Source organism: Hyla sarda, chromosome 8, assembly GCF_029499605.1.
Source record: "Hyla sarda isolate aHylSar1 chromosome 8, aHylSar1.hap1, whole genome shotgun sequence".
NCBI lineage: Eukaryota > Metazoa > Chordata > Amphibia > Anura > Hylidae > Hyla > Hyla sarda.
Genome location: NC_079196.1, coordinates 31,539,629 through 31,561,020, shown reverse-complemented (window position 1 = coordinate 31,561,020; position 21,392 = coordinate 31,539,629). Strand labels below are relative to the sequence as shown.

Sequence of the window (21,392 nt, the reverse complement as noted above, 5' to 3'; positions counted from 1 at the left end):
GCCGTATACGGGAACCGTATTTAACAAAACGTGGTGTGAACCCAGCCTTAGGCCTCGTTCACATTGCCATCAGACTTCGCTATTCGGAGTTCCGCTGGCAATCCGGCCAGAAGAACGGGATTTTTAGCGGAGAAAAAAATAGTGCAAAAATACCAAGTCACCGACAGACCCCCCCACGCAAGCGAATGGGGTCAGTTTTGACCCGTTCGTAGCTGTTTGCAACCGACCTGATTCAGAGTCCGATCAGCTTAAAAAACAAAAAAAACAAACAAAGGCCAGCCGATCTGACCCTTAAAGGGGTACTCCACTGGCCAACGTTTGAAACATTTAGTTCCAAACGCTGCTGGGGTCGGCCACGCCCCCTCAATGCAAGTCTATGGGAGGGGGCGTGGCGGCTGCCACGCCCCTCCCATAGACTTGCATTTAGGGGGCGTGGCCGACCCCCGCAGCGCGCACACTGCGTTTATAACTAAATGTTCCGAACGCTGGCCAGTGGAGTACCCCTTTAACAGGTCGGATGCAAATGGCCTTATGAACCCAGCCTTAGTATATAAGTTATCTCAAAAGATCCTTTTATAGACCAGAATGACACAATTACCTGGAAGTTTTGGAACAAACAGGCCATAGGATTTATATTGTTCGGAGGCCCCGGAACGTGTCCTTTCAAGGCGTGGAGATTGGGGAAACCCTGCAGGAGCTGCTGCTGCTGATTGTTGTTTAGTATGGACTGAAGATGAGACAGCTGATGGTTATTCAGGGGGTTGTTCACCGATGACAGGTCTCCTGCAAGACATACATGACATTATGAACTTTGAGGACTATTAGGGCTTGTTCACACCACAAAAATTCAAGGCGAAATCCTCCAGGAATGTCATTCGGATTCCACCTTGCATCACACTACCATTGACTTCAATAGATCTTCCTCTGCTCTGTTTTATTTTCCCAGCTGCATTCCTTACTGTGAACAAGCTCCTTAAATAGGTACTCCACTGCTAGACATCTTATCCTCTATCCAAAGGCTGGGTGCCTGCGGCAGTGGTTGTGACATAACGGCCACGCCCCCTCTATTTATGTCTATGGGAAGTGGCGTGCCTGGGGGGGTGACGTCATAAGGGGGCGTGGTCGCAACGTCAAGATCACGGCCTCTGGCTCCGAGCGTTCTGAACAAAATGTTCAAAACGCTGGAGCACTGGAGTACCCCTTTAAGATTCGTGAGGGTCCCGCTGCTGTGGTCCCCGCAATCTCCCACATTCTAAACAAATGCCGGGTTCCTGCGGCAGTGGTTGGTGAAGTCACGACCACGCCCCTTGTGACGTCAAACCATGCCACCTCTATTCATGTCTATGGGAGGGGGGGGTGACGTCACGATCACCTCCTCCGAGCATTCAGAACAAAATGTTCAGGACGCTGGAGCACCCCTTTAAGACTTGATTAAAACTCCACAGACTCGAAAATTCTAACACCTGTCACCGAAACCGACTACAGTGACCCCCCGACCTACGATGATCCCGACATACGATCATTTCTACATACGATGGCCTCTCAGAAGCCATGGCATATTGAAGGCAGCATCAACATACGATGCTTTTGTATGTCGGGGCCATCGCATAAACGGCTATCCGGCAGCGCAGACTGCTTCAGCTGCCCCCGGATAGCAGTTTACGGTGCCCCGTGTGGTCTGATGACGATCACTTACCTGTCCTCAGGGCTCCGACACATCTTCAGGATCTCCTGCATCGTCGGCGCTGTCAATCATCATCATCACGTTGCTGCGCACGCCGTCCCGTCATCCATAGGAGCGGCGTGCGTAGCGACGTGGTGGTGGTGGCGACGGAGAGCGAGGATGCCGGGGAAGCAGAGACCTTGCCGGAGTGTCGGGGACACCTCGGGGACGCGGCGACAGCGATGGAAAGCGACATCCAGGGCAGCGGAGATGGTCCGGAGTGGCGGAGACACGTGAGTATAACCTCCAATACCAGTGGTCTTCAACCTGCGGACCTCCAGATGTTGCAAAACTATAACTCCCAGCATGCCCGGACAGCCGTTGGCTGTCCGGGCATGCTGGGTGTTGTAGTTTTGCAACATCTGGAGGTCCGCAGGTTGTAGACCACTGTCCTATACTTTACATTGCACGGATCCCTCAACATAAGATGGTTTCAACAAACAATGGTCCATTTGGAACGGATTACCATTGCACGTTGAGGGACCACTGTATATGCACACTACGGAATTTCCAATTGGAATTCCATTCAGAAATTCTACGGCATATCTGAACGGGTTTTCCATTAACCCATTCAAATTGAGGAATTCAGCTCGGGCTGCATTGCCGTCAATGGTGATCGCGCTGGTCCTTGTGACTATTAAATTTGGCAGACATTCTGTAGTATGAATGTAGCCTTAGGGTTTGTTCACACAGATATTCCGTGTTGGAGATTCCAGTCTTAGCGATTCAGAATTCAGTGCAAGGACCTCGCGGACCTGCACAGTCACCACTGACTGCAATGCAGTCCGAGCATCATTCTGCCAAAAGGATCAACATGTTCATTATGTTGGAAAGTAAATCTGCGCAGCGGAATTTTCAGTCGCTGAAGTTCCACAGTTTGAATGGGTCAGTAGAAGACCCCTACACACCAATGCTAAAATATTGCAGCGGAATCTCCGAGCAGAATTTGGAATTCCATGCAGAGATTCTGTAGTGTGAATGAGGTCTAAGAAACGTGGTCCCACCTAGTAGTAAAACTAAAACTACTATGATGTACTGCCAGTTACATGCTGTCATAGATTATTAGTTGTTGTGGTTATAAAATAGCTAGAGAGCCAAGTAGTAAACCCATTAAAGGGGCATTCCGCCCCTGGCATCTTATCCCTATCCAAAGGATAGGGGATAAGATGTCAGTTCGCCGGGGTCCCGCTGCTGGGGACCCCGGGGATCCCTGCTGCGGCACTGCGCTATCATTACTGCACAGAGCGAGTTCGCTCTGTGCATAATGACGGGCGATACAGGGGCCGGAGCAGCGTGACGTCATGGCTACGCCCCTCATGACATCACGGCCCGTCCCCTTAATGCAAGTCTATGGCAGGGGGCGTGACGACCGACACGCCCCCTCCCATAGACTTGTATTGACGGGGGCGGGCCGTGACGTCACGAGGGGCGGAGCCGTGACGTAACGATGCTCCGGCCCCTGTATTGCCCGTCATTACGTGCAGAGCGATCTCGCTCTGCGCAGTAATGATAGCGGGGTGCTGCAGCAGCGATCCCCAGGGTCCCCAGCAGCGGCACCGCGGCGAACTGACATCTTATCCCCTATCCTTTGGATAGGGGATAAGATGTCTAGGGGCGGAGTACCCCTTTAAAGTACTCCGGTGGAAAACAAATGTCTTTAAAGTTATACTTATCAGCTGCTCTATGCTCCAGAGGAAGTTGTGTAGTTCTATCCAGTCTGACCACAGTGCTCTCTGCTGACACCTCTGTCCGTGTCAGGAACTGTCCAGAGTAGGAGCTGCGGCTCCGATCATAGAAAACCTTTTCTACCCTGGACAGTTCCAGACATGGACAGAGATGTCAGCAGAGAGCACTGTGGTCAGACTAAAAAGAAATACACAACTTACTCTGGAGCAATCAGCAGCTGATAAGTACCAGAAGGATGAAAATTTTTATATAGAAGTAATTTACAAATATGTATAACTTTTTGGCACCAGTAGATTTGAAAAAAAAAATGAAAAAAAATTCCTCTAATTTATGCAAATGTATCAATTATTTCCAATGTTTCTTAATAAAACAAGTCCACTGAGGTCCTCAGGTCCTCTGCGGGGTTTGACAACATAAGCAAAACATGAATCCGCATATGATTGTACAAAGCTATAAATGTGTCACAGGGATGTACAATGTGCTGCATTGGTTGGTACGCTACTAGCATGAGTCAGCCACACAGTTCCCTTATGACTCACGGATGAGGCCATTCTATTTATAATAAAATCCTAGTTCAAAGTAGTGCAGAAAATAATGATGTGGGGTAACAAGCAGCAACCAGACTCTTTTTTTTTTTACCCACCGCTAAAACATTTTCTTTTCTTTTTTTGCTCTGCAAAAAAATGTGATTAATATAACAAGAGGAGGGAGAGAAAATAGCTTCGACTTCCCTTTTATCTCCCAGCAAATAACATGCTTGTAAAAGGATATTGGGGGAGATTTATCAAAACCAGTGCAGAGGAAAGGTTGCCCAGTTGCCCATAGCAACCAATCCGATCGCTTCTTTCATTTTTAACAAGGCCTCTGCAAAGTGAAAGAAACAAACTGATTGGTTGCTATGGGCAACTGGGCAACTTTTCCTTTGCACAGATTTTGATACATCTACCCCATTATTTCTAAGGCCATGTTCACACTACGGAATTCTCGCGGAAATCCACGAGTGGAACTCAGCGGTGTGAACTTAACATTAGTGTGAATGGGTCTTCCGCGAGACCCGTTCACACTGTGGAATTTCCGCGGCGGACAATTCCGCCGATGAAATTGTTCCGAGCAAATAAAGAACATGTTCATTCTTTGCGCGGATTCCGCGAGCACTGCATAGCCATCAATGGTGACGGCTCAGTGCCCCGCGGCCCTAGCGCTGAAGCATGTTCAGCGGCGGCCGCCAGGTGGAAACTCCGTTTGTGGAATTCAGCGAGCGGAGATTCCGTAGTGTGAACGAACCCTAAAGCTGCATTCACACCACGATCTGACCTTCTGATGCACAGATACGATTTCGGGAAGCTCAAATTGCCTGAAATTGTATCTATGCATGGATTGGAAAAGGACCGATACAGAGCCATTAACTATTATGGGGCTGCGGACCCGATCATAGTCCGCTAGTGACTACGATCTTGTTACTTTCTCAGGGGACCCAATTTTGGCAGACCACGATTTTCAGTCCTTGTCTACAATCGGATCCAAAGGGAAAATGACAAGATCGTAGTCACTAGCTGTAAGATGAAACAACCCCTCTATCTATATATAAATACCGTATTTATCAGCGTATAACACGCATTTTTTAGGCACAAAAGTGTTATACGCCGATAAGCCGATGCAGTTCAATGATTTAAAGCGGGCGCTTTAAATCAATGAACTGCAGCGGCTTTTGCAGGTCCAGATACCTGCCGTCGCTGCCCGATTCTCTGCCCCTGCCTATCCTGGGGTCCAGAGACTGCCGGCGCCGCTGCCCCATTGCCTCCCCCATCCCTGTTTTTTCTGACCCCGCAGAAGCCCCCAGGAAAGGCAGGGGGAGAAAGGCCGTCGCTGCCTGCTTCTCTCCCCCTGCCTTTCCTGGGGTCTAGAGCCCTGCAGCCGCTGCTTCGCTCCCCCCTGGCTATCGGTGCCGCTGCCCCATTGCCTCCCCCGTTGCCCCATTGTCTCCCAGGTTTTATAATTACCTGTTGCCAGGGTCGGGTCCGCGCTGCTTCTGGCTCCGGTGTGGCGTCTCCTGCGTCATTGCAACGACACAGGAGACGCCACACCGGAGCCAGAAGCAGCGCGGACCCGACCCCGGCAACAGGTAATTATACAACCGGGGATGGGAGAGGCAATGGGGTAGCCACGCCGATAGCCAGGGGGAGAGAAGCGGCAGCAGCAGCAGGGCTCTAGACGCCAGGAAAGGCAGGGGGAGCAAAGTGGGCAGCGACGGCCTCTCTCCCCCTGCCTTTCCTGGGGGCTTCTGCGGGGTCAGAAACAGTGTATTGGGGTATACACATGCGCACACACACGCACCCTCATTTTAAAAAGGATATTTGGGTCAAAACATTTTTTTTACCCAAATATCCTTGGTAAAATGAGGGTGCGTGTTACAGGCCGGTGCGTGGTATACCCCGATAAATACGGTATCTATACATATCTAACCACATATACATATCAATATATCTATCTTTTTGTGTCCAGGTATCGTTGGTGTTTATCGTTGCTTATTGCAATTTTGGTATAACAGTAATTACAAATATATCTATCATATATCTCATATCTCTCTATTTAAAATATCTCTCTATATCTCTATATATCTATAATAATATATATCTATCTACATAGTAGCTAAATATGATGCAGCACTCCACAAGTTGCAAAGAAAAGGGTGGTTTTATTCCATCATGTGCATAGACAACGTTTCACCAGTCTCACACTGGCTTTTTCAAGACTGGTGAAACGTTGTCTAAGCACATGATGGAATAAAACCACCCTTTTCTTTGCAACTTGTGGAGTGCTGCATCATATTTTGCTACTGTCTGGATTGAGGAACCGACGGACCCAGGTTCCAGTTATGCGGGCACCCCTAACCTCACTTTTTTTCTGGATATTGGTTGTGCTGTTTTTATTTGCTTTGTATCTATCTACATATCTATATATACAGTCATGGCCGTAAATGTTGCCACCCCTGAAATTCTTCTAGAAAATTAAGTATTTCTCACAGAAAAGGATCGCAGTAACACATGTTTTGCTATTCATGTTTATTCCCTTTGTGTGTATTGGAACTAAACCAAAAAAGGGAGGAAGAAAAGCAAATTGGACATAATGTCACCAAACTCCAAAAATGGGCCGGACAAAATTATTGGCACCCTTAACTTAATATTTGGTTGCATACCCTTTGGAAAAAATAACTGAAATCTGTGGCTTCCTATTAGTGTTGCTCGCGAATATTCGCAATGCAAATTTTATTCGCGAATATGCAATAATTTCGTAATTACGAATATTCGTTTTCTTTTTTTTTTCACAGTACACATCACAGTGATCATCCCTCTCTGCTTCCAGCTTGTGTGGTGTAAAGAAGGCTCTAATACTACTGTGTGAGACTGGCGTGCGAATTTTCGCATTTGTGAAAATTTGCATATGATAATTTTCGCATATGCGAATTTCCGCTTATGCAAATTTTTGTATATGCTAATTATTGCATATGCTAATTACCGCATATGCGAAAATAAAACGCAAATATTACGAATATGTGAATTTAGCGAATATATGACGAATATTCGTCCATATGTTTGCGAAATATCGCGAATTCAAATATGGCCTATGCTGCTCAACACTACTTCCTATAACCATCACTAAGCTTCTTACACCTCTCAGCCGGAATGTTGGACCACTCTTCCTTTACAAACTGCTCCAGGTCTATCATATTGGAAGGCGCCTTTTCCCAACAGCAATTTTAAGATCTCTCCACAGGTGATCAATGGGATTTAGATCTGGACTCATTGCTGACACTTCAGAACTCTCCAGCGCTTTGTTGCCATCCATTTCTGGTGCTTTTTGACGTACGGTTGGGGTCATTGTCCTGCTGGAAGACCCAAGATTTCAGACACAAACCCAGCTTTCTGACACTGGACTGTACAGCGCGACCCAAAATCCATTGGTAATCCTCAGATTTCATGATGCCTTACACACATTCAAGGCTCCCAGTGCCAGAGGCAGCAAAACAACCCCAAAACATCATTGAACCTCCACCATATTTCACTGTAGGTACTGTGTTCTTTTCTTTGTAGGCCTCATTCTGCTTTCGGTAAACAGTAGAATGATGTGCTTTACCAAAAAGCTATATCTTGGTCTCATCTGTCCACAAGACGTTTTCCCAGAAGAATTTTGGCTTACTCAAGTTCATTTTGGCAAAATATAGTCTTGTTTTTTATGTGTCTGTGTCAGCAGTGGGGTCCTCCTGGGTCTCCTCCATAGTGGGGTCCTCCTGGGTCTCCTGCCATGGCGTTTCACTTCATTTAAATGTCGATCGATAGTTCGCGCTGACACTGATGCTTCCTGAGCTTGCAGGACAGCTTCAATATTTATGGAACTTGTTTGGGGCTGCTTATCCACCATCCGGACTATTCTTCGTTGACACCTTTCATCAATTTTTCTCTTCCGTCCACGCCCAGGGAGATTAGCTACAGTGCCATGGGTTGCAAACTTCTTGATAATGTTGCGCACTGTGGACAAAGGCAAATCTAGATCTCTGGAGATGGACTTGCAACCTTGAGATTGTTGATATTTTTCCACAATTTTGGTTCTCAAGCCCATAGACAGTTCTCTTCTCCTCTTTCTGTTGTCCATGCTTAGTGTGGCACACACAGACACACAATGCAAAGACTAAGTGAACTTCTCTCCTTTTTATCTGCTTTCAGGTGTGATTTTTATATTGCCCACACCTGTTACTTGCCCCAGGTGAGTTTTAAAGAGCATCACATGCTTGAAATAATCTTATTTTTCCATTATTTTGAAAGGGTGCCAATAATTTTGTCCAGGCCATTTTTGGAGGTTGGTGTGATATTATGTCCAATTTGCTTTTTTTTCCCTCCTTTTTTGGTTTAGTTCCAATACACACAGGGAATAAACATGTATATAGCAAAATATGTGTTACTGCAATCCTTTTCTGTGAGAAATACTTCATTTTCTTGAAAAATTTCAGGGGTGGCAACATTTACGGCCATAACTTTACATATATATATACATATATATATATATATATATATAACTTTTCGCTTCCGGGCATCGTTTGATTTTATCATTGCTTATTGCAATTTTGGTGGCACCTATTAGTTCATCCTTTCTGTTAGGCACAGGTTGCTGCGCCTTCTGGTACTGTATACACATCCATTGTATGCTGGAGTCCTAAATCTCAGACTGCAGCCGGGACACAGACAAACTCCCTGGCAGGGAGCAGTGGTGAGTTTGTCTGTGTCCCGGCTGCAGTCTGAGATTTAGGACTCCAGCATGAGTCTGAAATCTATAAAAAAAAAAGGACTGGTAGGGAGACCCCTAGTGGTCATTTTTTCAAAGTGAAAAATTAAATAGAAAGAAGCATAATTTTTAATAACATGCTATTGGGAAGTTATTCTGCACACATCAATCTATAATATATCAAAAGTTTTTTTTTTCCATGAAAGGTACCTTTTAATGGCAGCTGCAAAACCCTGGAAGTTACATCCTTCATACTATATAAAATGTAGGTAATTTGGGTAGACCAGTGCATATAAGAAGTTCCTTACCAACCAGACCTGGCACTGCCAATGCTAGACATTGTACAGTAAAGAGCAGATCCAAGCTTTAGCAGCTAAGTCTAATGGTTTGTTCATGGATGTCATTCACGCATTAGCCTGTTGGGGACGTAACAACTCAAAGTTAATTGTTGTAAAAAATAAAATATATAAATAAATAAAATTAATAAATTAAATAAATATATAACCAGCAGTGCAAGAAGCCTAACTGGCTATCCCTCAACCCAGTGTTTTCCAAATGGTAAGTCTCCATCTGTGGCAAAACTACAACTCCCAACATGCCCGGACAGCCTTCGGCTGTCCGGGCATGTTGGGAGTTGTAGTTTTGCAACAGCTGGAGTCACACAGTTTGGAAAACACTGACCCAACCCTTGGCTACAACGAAGGGGAAGACCTATGTGATTGCCTTTAGAGCTTGCACTAGATTGAGATTGCTTGTCGGGGGGTCTTACCTTCCCCTGTATTGGACTGCAGCATGTGCAGGATATTCTGATTCAGTAGATGCTGCTGATTCATGGGTAACGTCATCGGCAGAGAGTTCAGCAGATTGGGGTTGACGGGTCGCGGAAGGTTGTTGTTAGTGTTCTGTGCAAAGTGATTTGTGTGCTCTGGTCCTGGAAACGCAAAGTTGTTGCCCATCGGATGATGGCTCGGCATGGGTGTTCCAGATGCTGTAGTGACTATGACGCCATCTTGGAGAACGGATGTGGTCTTCGTTATGGCTGGCTGACCTGCGCCGGCTATTGCTACCGATGACAGAGGTAAGGGACCTCCTAAGGAACAAAAAACAAATCCAGATGTGAGGCATAGTAAATCCAGATGATGATAAAAGGCGTGTGTAACTTAGAAACATGATAAGCCAAGCGTGAGCTTGCAGAAGATAACTCTACTGAACATTGGCGCAGGTCACAGAGCAGCTGCTGCCGCCATTGTGTACAGGTAGCAGGTGCATGGATAGAACACAATGTCGGTAGAACAAAAGTAATAGTGAAGAAAATAGTGAAACACAATCCCCAATCTTATTGTTATATTCCTTTCGTCAGGAATGACTGTACAATAACAGGACATCACCAATTTGTGATACGGTATAGAGGCATTTTAGTAGCCTGCTTGGGAGGCTCCATGTACGTAGATACCACAAGACTAAGGCTATGTTCAGATGGTGGAATGTCCGCGCGGAAAATCTCTGTGCGGACTTTCCACCAATAGCATGCCGGTGCTAGGAATGCTCGGAAATGCAGTGTCTAATAGAGTACAATGCATTTTCATGCGGACATGTCTATTCTTTCTGCGGACGCTAGAATCGGATGTTTCTGGCGCAGAAATTCTGCCGTGTGCACATTGCCGCAAAATCCTAATGAAATGTCTGTGTGGAATTTTTTTGTGTTAACGTAGCCTAAACACAACAAAGGGGGGTCTGGATGATTTCCAGTCTCATAGACTCCAATGTGAGAACCCCCCCCCCCATATAAGGAAGACTCCGAACACCTTTAGTCTTAAAGGGGTACTCCAATGAAAAACTTTTTTTTTTTTTTATATCAACTGGTGCCAGAAAGTTAAACCGATTTGAAAATGACTTCTATTATAAAATCTTAATCCTTCCTGTACTTATTAGCTGCTGAATACTACAGTGGAAATTCTTTTCCATTTGAAACACAGAGCTCTCTCTGCTGACATCTCTGTCCATTTTAGGAACTGTCCAGAAAAGCATATGTTTGCTATGGGGATTTCCTTTTACTCTGGACAGTTCCTAAAATGGACAGAGATGTCAGCAGAGAGCACTGTGCTCATGATGTCAGCAGAGAGCTCTGTGTTTCAAACGGAAAATAATTTCCACTGTAGTATAGAGCAGCTATTAAGTACAGGAAGGATTAAGATTTTTAAATAGAAGTAATTTACAAATCTGTTTAACTTTTTGGCACCAAAAAAAAAAAAGTTTTTCACTGGAGTACCCCTTTAATATGTTGAATGTTTTGAAGATCAGAAGTTGACAGGTGCCAAAAGTAAACTCAGAAAATATAACTCTACTGATAATGGCATACAAATATGGCGCTGTTCACATTTGTGTCATGGCCTTTACAGTAAAGGATATACCCGTAGGTTTGTCTGCCTCACCAATCAATGACTTAAAGGGGTACTCTGCTGGAAATCTGCAAATCAACTGGTGCCAGAAAGTTAAAACAAATTGGTAAATTATTTCTATTTAAAAATCTTAATTCTTCCAGTACTTATCAGCTGCTGTATGTTCCCCAGGAAGTTCTTTTCTTTTTATATTTCCTTTCTGTCTGACCACAGTGCTCTCTGCTGACATCTCTGTCCTTGTCAGGAACTGTCCAGAACAGAAGAGGTTTGCTATGGGTATTTGCTCCTAAAATGGACAGAGGTGTCAGCAGAGAGCACTGTGGTCAGACAGAAAGGAAATTCAAAAAGAAAATAACTTCCTGTGGTGCAAATAACAGCTGATAAGTACTGGAAGGATTAAGATTTTTAAATAGAAGTTATTTACAAATCTGTTTAATGTTCTGGCACAAGTTGATTAAAAAAAAAAAAAAAAAAGTTTTCCACTGGAGTACCCCTTTAAATAGGCACAGTCAAAAAAATGAATAAATAAAAAAAACTTTTGTTGTTATATCGAAGATACATATCAAAAGTTTTGATTGGTTGGGGTCTGAGTGTTCAGACCCAGACCGATCAAGAGTACAAGCTTGAACAAGTGCGTGCCTGCTGCACCTCTGTCTCATGTAACCTGGATGGACTCATTATTTAAGTCTATGGGGACGTCCTGGTCTCATAGACACAGAGGTCATAGTCGGGGTCCGAACTCCTGGACCCTGACCCAACGTGTCCATAGGGCATACATTTTTTTTTTTTATTTTGCAGGTAAACTTTAAAGGGGTATTCCCAGCTTCAGTGGGGGTGCAGTCCCAGCAACGCGAAAAAAAAAAAAAAAAAAAAAAAAAAATTTAATATATATATATATATATATATATATATATATATATTAGCACTTATTTAGCCCTGTAGCCCTTTCATAGTCTATAAGATAGAGCAGTGTTTCCCAACCAGGGTTCCTCCAGCTGTTTCAAAACTACAACTCCCAGCATACCCGGACAGCCAAAGGCTGTCCGGGCATGCTGGGAGTTGTAGTTTTGCAACAGCTGGAGGCACCCTGGTTGGGAAACACTGAGATGGAGGATAAGAAGCTGCTTGATTTTAGGGAGTTCACTTGCCAATAGAAAGTGAATGGAGCTGTGGCTGTGCAGGGGGATAGACCCCCACCAATCAACTTGTTATCTCCTATATTATAGATAGGGGGTAACAATTTTAGATTACAATACCCCTCAGTACATTTTAAAGCTTTTTTTTGTGTGGACTTAATAGTACAGCTTCAGGGTACGTTCACACATGCAGATTTTGCAGCAGATTTTCCACAACTGAATTTGCTACCCATTGACTTTAATGGGTCGCAAAATCTGAATAGGGTAGTTATGAGATGAGAACAAAACCTCATCCTATGGATAGGTAATAAAATGTTGACAGAGGCACAACCCTTAAAATAAATAAATAAATAGAGAGCGATATGGTGATATCATCGACTTCTTCCATTATCCAGCCTGGCCGACCAAGCTGAGAAGCTAAGCTCGTCCTGCTGTACAGGGAGTGATGGGTGAAACAAACAAGGAGCATAGAGTATCGAACAGGACTAAGAAAAGCAACATACAAAAACTATTTATACTAGTTGGTTTATTAGGAATTTCTATCTATTTAATAGATGTAGTACGGAGGTCCGGTTACCATGGTCCTACAGATTCTGGAGCGGCAGGAATGCTGTTTGCTGAGTGCGGGTAAGATGGACCCTCTCTCTCTTGGGGCGGGTGCTTGGAGACTCAAATGAACATGTTACAGGGATACAATCTGAACAATTGTGGTTACTAAGGGAAGAAAATTAGTTTATTGGTATTAGGTCACTCATAGGTTACGTTAAAGGGGTTATCCAGGAATTTTTTATTTATTTATTTATTTATATTTATATATATATATATATATATATATATATATATATATCAATTGGCTGCAGAAAGTTAAACAGATTTGTAAATTACTTCTATAAAAAAATCTTAATCCTTTCAGTACTTATGAGCTTCTGAAGTTAAGGTTGTTCTTTTCTGTCTAAGTGCTCTCTGATGACACGTGTCTCGGGAAACGCCCAGTTTAGAAGCAAATCCCCATAGCAAACCTCTTCTAAACTGGGCGGTTCCCGAGACACGTGTCATCAGAGAGCACTTAAACAGATTTGTAAATTACTTCTATTAAAATTTTTTAATACTTTCAGTACTTATGAGCTTCTGAAGTTAAGGTTGTTCTTTTTTGTCTAACTTTCTGGAGCCAGTTGATATATATAAAAAATGTTTTTTTCCTGGAATACCCCTTTAATAGTTACATGGTTCATAAGGTTGAAAACATACGAGAGACCATAAAGGTCAACCTATAACCCTACTGTGTTGATCCAGAGTATGGCAAAATAAAAAAAAATAAAAAATAAAAACACTGAGTTGCCACTTGCTCCATTACCTGGGGGAAAAAAAAAATTCTGACTACAAATATGGCATCAGAATAAATCCTTGGATCAATGTTCTCTCCACAATGTTCTATTCAGCTCTCACAGGAACATTTGGCAGAGCTGAGCAGAAGAGTGGGCATGACGCTTGTTTTCAGTGATTGGTGGGGGTCTCGCCACATGGGCTATCTCTTATTAATCAACTGGTGCCAGAAAGTTAAACAGATTTGTAAATTACTTCTAATAAAAAAAATCTTAATCCTTCCAGTACTTATCAGATGCTGTATGATCCACAGGAAGTTCTTTTCTTTTTGAATTTCCTTTCTGTCTGACCACAGTGCTCTCTGCTGAAACCTCTGTCCATTTTAGGAACTGTCCAGAGCAGGATAGGTTTTCTATGGGGATTTGCTTCCTAAAATGGACAGAGGTGTCAGCAGAGAGCACTGTGGTAAGGCAGAAAGGAAATTCAAAAAGAAGAGAACTTCCTGTGGATCATACAGCATCTGATAAGTACTCGAAGGATTAAGATTTTTTATTAGAAGTAATTTACAAATCTGTTTAACTTTCTGGCACCAGTTGATTTAAAAACAAATGTTTTCCAGTGGAGTACCCCTTTAATAGCCAACATGCGGCGAATGCCGGGGGCGGCAATTAACCCTTTAGATCGCCACTGTGGAGGTAGCCGGAGAGCTTGCCTCTGTTTCCTTGCTGGTCCCGGCTCTTGTATTGATAAATATTAGAAGTAGAGCAGGAAAAAACCCTCAGGTATGGCGCTGCAGACTCTTGTAGACAGAGGAGGCGGATGCCAAAGGTAATAGGAAAGTCCTCAGCAGGACATTTATTAAAAACAACAATAAAATGGACAAGATTACGCATTTCGGAAGGATCCCTCCCTTCCTCAGATCAGGATCCTGATCTGAGGAAGGGAGGAATCCTCCCGAAACGCGTAATCTTGTCCATTTTATTGTTTTTTTAATAAAATGTCCTGCTGAGGACTTTCCTATTACCTTTGGCATCCGCCTCCTCTGTCTACAAGAGTCTGCAGCGCCATACCTGAGGGTTTTTTCCTGCTCTACTTCTAATATTGACTCCCAGGACGACTTGTTTCCTCCTGCAACCCATCAGCATAGCAGCGACTCGCACTACAGTACCCCGATTATATCGTGGGTGATATGCTTTTTTTGCATACATCTCAAGGTGAGCGGCCATCTATAAGCCCCGTGGGGTTGCCCCCCCACCCACCACCCGATCTATTGAGGGTAAATACACGAGGCGCCGTCCGTCGGTCCTTTCTTTTCTCTACAGATTGTATTGATAAAGCCTGGCAGGACCAGGCTTTATCAATGGAGCGCAGATCACACAGATCAGTGTGGTTCTATGGAACCACATTGATCTGTATGAGGAATCTAATGATTCTAATGAAGTCCCCTAAGGGACCAATAAAGTGTAAAGATATAAGATTAATAAAAGTAAAAAAAACACACATTAATCTCTCCCTTTGTAAAAGTTTAAAACACCCCCCTTTTCCCAAATTCCATATAAAAAACATAAAAATAAACATATGTGGTATCACCACGTGCGTAAATGACCAAACTACATAACGATAAAACATAAGGTTAATTAAACTGCATGGTCAATGGCGTATACGTAAACAAATACCAAAGTCCAAAATTGCGTATTCTTGGTAACTTTGTATATTCTAAAAAAATATATATAAAACGATCAAGAAGTCCCATCAAAACCAAAATGGCCCCGATGAAAACTTCAGATCATGGTGCAAGAAATGAGCCCTCATAGTTATTGGGGTCAAAACAGGACTAATTTTGGTGCATGTAGTTATAATTTTTTAAAGTAGTAAAATGAAGAAAAACCTATATAAATTGGGTATCAATGTAACCGTATGGACCTACAGAATAAATATATGGTGTCATTTTTACCGAAAAGTGCACCTCGTAGAATCGGAAGCCCCCAAAGTTACAAAATTGTGTGTTTTTTATTTTGCTCCACACATTTTTTTTTTTCTGGGTTTGCCGTAAATTTTGTGGTGAAATGATTGATGTCATTAGAAAGTACAATTGGTGGTGCAAAAAATAAGCCCTCATATGAGTCTGTAGGTGCAAAAGTGAAAGCATAATGAGTTTTAGAATGTGAAGAGGAAAAAACGAAAGTGCAAAAACGGAAAAACCTGTGGTGCTTAAGGGGTTAAACATGTCAGAAGTTTTGATCAGCAGCAGGTCCAGGTGCATAGACCCCAACCAATCGCTAAAACAAAATCATCTGTACACCACGTGCGGAGCTTTCTTAGGAAAGCTCTGCAGAGACAAATAGGCAGAGTGTTCAGCTAAACGCTGCTGCCCCTTCTGTTGATTGGTGAGGGTCACAGCATCTGGATCCATTGATCCAAATGTTTGATACGTCTCTATGACATGCTAGAGGTTTCTTTAAAGGAGTATTCCAGGAGAATATATATATATATATATATATATATATATATATATATTTTTTTTTTTATATATCAACTGGCTCCAGAGAGTTAAACAGATTTGTAAATTACTTCTATTAAAAAAATCTTAATCCTTCCAATAATTATCAGCTGCTGAAGTTGAGTTATTCTCTTCTGTCTGGCAACAGTGCTCTCTGCTGACACCTCTGCTTGTCTTGGGAAATGCACAGAGTAGAAGGTGTTTGCTATGGGGATTTGCTTATACTCTGGACAGTCCCCGAGACAGGTGTCATCAGAGAGCACTTAGACAGAAAAGAACAACTCAACTTCAGCAGCTCATAAGTACTGAAAGGATTAAGATTTTTTTTTATAGGAGTAATTTACAAATCTGTTTAACTATCTGGAGCCAGTTGATATATTAAAAAAATATTTTCCTGGATAACCCCTTTAAAATGTCTAGCTCCACTTTTTTCTTCTGCAAATAAAAGCTTTACCAGAAGTTAAATGGGTACTCCACTGCCCCAGCGTTCGGAACATTTAGTTCTGAAAGCTGGGTGCAGTGTCGTGACTAGGGATGGACCGATATCGATTTTTTTAGGGCCGATACCGATAATCTGTGGACTTTAAGGCCGATATCCGATATTTTATACCGATATTCCGGTATAAATTATCGGCTATTTCAGCACACACACCCACGGCCGCATGCCTCCCCCCCCCGCCAGTCCTTAACCACCGACCCCGCACCGCACCCCCCACCGCACCGCCCCGGCCAGAGACCGCCGCCCCCCCATTGCCTCCCCCATCACCGGTTTTATAATTACCTGTTCGCGGGGCCCGCGCTACTTCTGGCTCCAGCGGTGTCCTGACCGGTCACTGTGCGCACTTGACGGTGACATCGCGTTGAGGACGTCACACATCATTGCGCAGAGCAGAGCGTGATGCAGGACTCCGCAGGAGCCAGAAGTAGCGCGGACCCCGGGAACAGGTAATTATAAAAACGGGGATGGGGGAGGCAATGGGGTAGCGGCGGCGGTCTCTGGCCGGGGCGGTGCGGTGGGGGGGGGTGCGTGGGGCGGGGCATTATCGGCAAGGTAATTGCCGATACAGATAACGTCCAAAATCGTGACTGACCGATAATTGGTCGATCCCTAGTCGTGACATCACGGCCACACCCCCTCAATGCAAGTGTATGGGAGGGGGCGTATGCCCCCTCCCATAGACTTGCATTGAGGGGGTGTGGCCGTGATGTCACGACCCCGCAGCCAGCTTCCGAACGCTGAGGTAGTGGAGTACCCCTTTAAAGGATTACAAGCTTTTCTTGTGACATTAAAGGTGATAGTTAATAAAAGGGGGTTGTTGTGAAGTTAGTTTCATCATGTAAAATTCAGTAAAGAATTTTGTTTTTTAAGTGTACCTGTCAATTAAACTTTTGGCATGTCCTAGGGACAGGTCAAAAGATTTTTTCGGTTCGGAGTGTTTAGACCTAGATTGATGACGAAAATGATCAGAGATAGAAGCAGGTGTCCATGTGCCTCTCTTCTCACTCTGTGCCTACGAGACCAGGACGGTTCCAAAAACTTACATTATGAATCCGTACTGGTCAAGTGACACAGAGTTGGGAGACAATGCCATAAGTTTCCACTTCCCCTGGCTCATTCTGGTTGCTATGACATATCAAAAGCTTGTTTGAATGACAGAACCCATTAACCCCAGGGCAGAATTCCCCATGATAACCTAAGGGTTGGTTAACTTTACCAACTCTGGCTCTGAGAACTGTAAAACGTAAACTTGTCTTGACAACGTGGACGAAGAAGCAGAAAAGATGGCATCAAAGAAATCCAAACAAAAAAGGTTTTGGCCATTTTTATTTTATGTAACAAAAACAACCCGAATAAGGATAAAACAATAAATAGTAAAAATAAATAAATAGTTTAGTACATATAAATAGTAATTTTTAAGATTGAAACAAAATACTAAAAAACAACTAAGGTGAAGAGCATACCTGAATCTGAACTGTTACCAATGCTGTTGCCAATCATCGGTATAGAGGATGACGTCGGCATTCTTGGCTGGGATGGGTTGAGATGTAACTGGTTTCCCGGATGGGGTAACATTCCGTAACCGCTACTGCTTTGCATCTGGTTGAGGAGTCCGGTGAGATGAGCGTTAGGAACTGGATTGTTGCCGTGGACAAAGTTAGTGTTTGGATTTTGGCAGGAGACGCCCTCCCCTCTTATGGGTATGTTATGTGCCAGTGAGTTATGGAGATTAGCGGGGTTCAGGCCGTTGTCGCTATAACCCATCTGGTTGGCAGCACAAGGCAAACTCATGTTGGAGTCGGGAATGGTACTATTGCTGTTCATGTGGGAGTTCTGACAACTCATGGTTTGGAGAAGTTGAGACATCGAATTCATGGGGAATGAATTTTGTCCCTGTTTCCGCATCAGGTCGGCTGCAGTTTTTTGTAGGCTGGGATTATCCGCAGATGGCGGTTTAAGAAGATTGACAACAATCGACGCGGGTTGCTTTCTTTTTCTTACGTCCTTCTGCTGAGACATCAGCTTATCTCTCAGAGCCGCCCGGCCACTCTGCCCCTCTGCCGGCGGTAATAGGACACTGGAGGCTGGGGGGAACATTGTGGGTAAAGTGCTATTTCCTTCATTGCTGCCACAGCTGACGGCAGGTCCGGAACTGCTATTATTACCAGCAAGTTTATTTTGATTTGCTAGCTGTGCTTTGGCTGCTGCTGAAAGTAAACTGCTCGCGGGGAAAGAGGCAGCATTATGCTGGTTCAAGATCTGATTTAAAGGCATCCCCAGCAATCCCGTCTGACCCTTTACAGGAGCGTTACCAGCCGAAGATGGGGGGAAAACAGTGTTGTTGGGGGGGTTTAATACATTGCTCATTCCAGCTATCAATGGATTATGGATATCTTTATACTGGTGATGTCCATCAGGCTTGGTTGAAGGGCTTGACGGCATGGATGGTCTTGGAGAGCCCAAGTTGGGTCTCGGAGAACGTGGCGGAAGTTTGAGGCCACCGCAGGTAGGTTGCGTTCCCATGGGAGGCATCATAAAGTTTCCATGATCGGATGATGTGGAAGAAGAACGTGACCTTTGGGGTGATGCCTCGATCCTTCCTATACCAGGTGGCATTGTGTGAATCGGGGATGTTACCGGTGAAGGGGATAAGGATGTGGAAGCCGGGTGATGGACTCTCTGAATTTGATTACCGTGATTCATGTGACCGGGTTTGACTGTTGGCAATGGAAGATTACTTGGCAAAGGAACGACGGCGGGTGGCATGTTTACATTCATCACAGGTACCTGAGAGTGAACATTTGGATGAAATGTGGTAGTGTTCATTACAGGGTTTTGAAGAACTGGTTTGCTGGGGATGGGGTCGAGAATACCAAGCGGATCTTTCTCTGAAGATGTTAATGGCTTTTTCTGAAGAGCACAAAGTGGCGGTGGAGGAGGAGGTGGTGGTGGTGGTGGCAGGGGTGGTGGGGGACCTGGCGTTTGCTTATGATGAAACATTGCACGTGACATATCCATGTTGGGTGGATAGTTGCAAACAGTTTGCTTTAACACTGGACTAGCAAACGTTGGAGACAAAGGTAAATTTGTCCTACCAGCCATAGCACATGACTGCTGCACCGGGGATCCGTGTAACATAATGGATTGTGGAGATATGGGAGTCCTGTTTACATGAATGGGACTTGAATTGGGTGGAGCATGAAAGTTGGGATTGTTCCTTGTAAATGCATCAGGGCTTCCCAGTGGGTCGGTCCTTGGAGATGCAGATGCATCGTAAATCTGGGACCCAGATGAGGCCGGACTGGTCATGTGGCCATGCATCCCACGAAAAGGTGATTTCTGTCCATGCTCGCTGCTACCTAACCTCTGTGGTGGATATGCAGGGTGAAGGTCATGCGGCTGAGATCCCACATGTTCTTTAACCATCAACTTAAATGGATTTTTACATTCTGGCAGCACAGAATTCACCATGCCCTCGAGTGATTTATTTCTCATGGATCGCGGGGTAGCTGCACGGGTGGACACAACAGGAGCAGAATCTGGACAAAAAACAAACGTAGAATTGACATAAAGTAAACAAAGTATTCAGTGCAATAAATAAGCAATAGCTAAAGTCCTCATGTGACTTATATAAACCAACATTTTTAACATGGAATCTCCATAAAGAAAATCTGCAGCATTAACAGAAGCAGCAACATGGATAAGATTTTAAGAAAACACATCCATAGGCTGTTGAAAAAAACTGCATAGAATCCAGGTGAAAATTGACCTGCTGTGCAGATTTATAATTTTTTTTCTCCCCTAAACTTGCTATCAGCACCCCAAAACAAATTTGGGGAAGATTTTCTGCTATGGATTTTGATGTAGAAATATTACAGAAAATTTGCCATGTAATCTGACAGTCTGGGAGTTTAGGTCTGTAAGCATCAATTGATTGACATGACAATTTTAATCACATCGATTGTGTCAATTCTGATTCATTACAATTTTAGAGCATTATTTCTTAGAACTCCACATTGTGCTGTTCCTCTGTTATTTCTCCTAGAAATGCATGCAGCTGGATGTTACCTTTGGCCTTGTAAATGGTGGTGACCCTACTACACACACTGACACTATGAGCACCGACTGGACAGAGTCAGCCTGTGAAGAGCTCCATACCATACACTGAAATATAAGGCTCTTTTTATTTCATAGCAAGTCCTTTTTGGAAGTTAAATCACACAAAAGAGAGATTTTTGTACTCACCGTAAAATCTCTCTCTTGTAGCCTTCATTGGGGGACACCTATACTGATGGGTATTTGCTCTTGCCACAAGGAGGCGCTGACACTAGGAAAAAAAGTTGGCTCCTCCCTGGCAGGATATACCCGCCCACTGGAAGTGAGGTAATCACTTTTTTCACAAAGCAGTAGGAGAAGCCAACAAAGACATATGTCCGAAGGACCCTGGAAAAGAATCACAGATCATCCGGACAAAAAATGAGGATATGGGTGGGTGCGGTGTCCCCAATGAAGGCTACGAGAAAGATTTTACGGTGAGTACAAAAAATCTCCTTTTCTTGGTCGCTCTTCATTGGTGGACAGCTATACTGAAGGGACGTACCAAACCAGTCCCTTATGGTGGGAATAACAACCACTAGAGAAAGGGAATCAGTCCGGAGACTGAACCCACCCGTCTTTAAGGTCCCCAGGCCAGAGATAACCGAGGCCCAGAAACTGAGCTCCCAAAAGATCCGCTGTCCATGGAGATGGACTAGGACGCCAAAAAAACAAAAAGCCAAGGAGCCTCCAAGGGAGCGGTGGACATCAACAGGCGCTGGACACACTCGTGGGGTAGAATACACTTTAATCT

The 21,392-nt window shown here is 44.1% G+C and overlaps 1 protein-coding gene across 1 annotated transcript in view; it reads right to left on the bottom strand.

Moving 5' to 3' along the window:
- The window catches only part of MBD5 (methyl-CpG binding domain protein 5), an 81,531-nt gene that overhangs the window by 12,975 nt on the left and 47,164 nt on the right, over positions 1–21,392 (bottom strand). Inside the window, 3 exon segments of the mRNA XM_056536125.1 lie at positions 599–783; positions 9,456–9,776; positions 18,007–20,082. Of these exon segments, the coding sequence (XP_056392100.1) occupies positions 599–783; positions 9,456–9,776; positions 18,007–20,082 (2,582 nt within the window).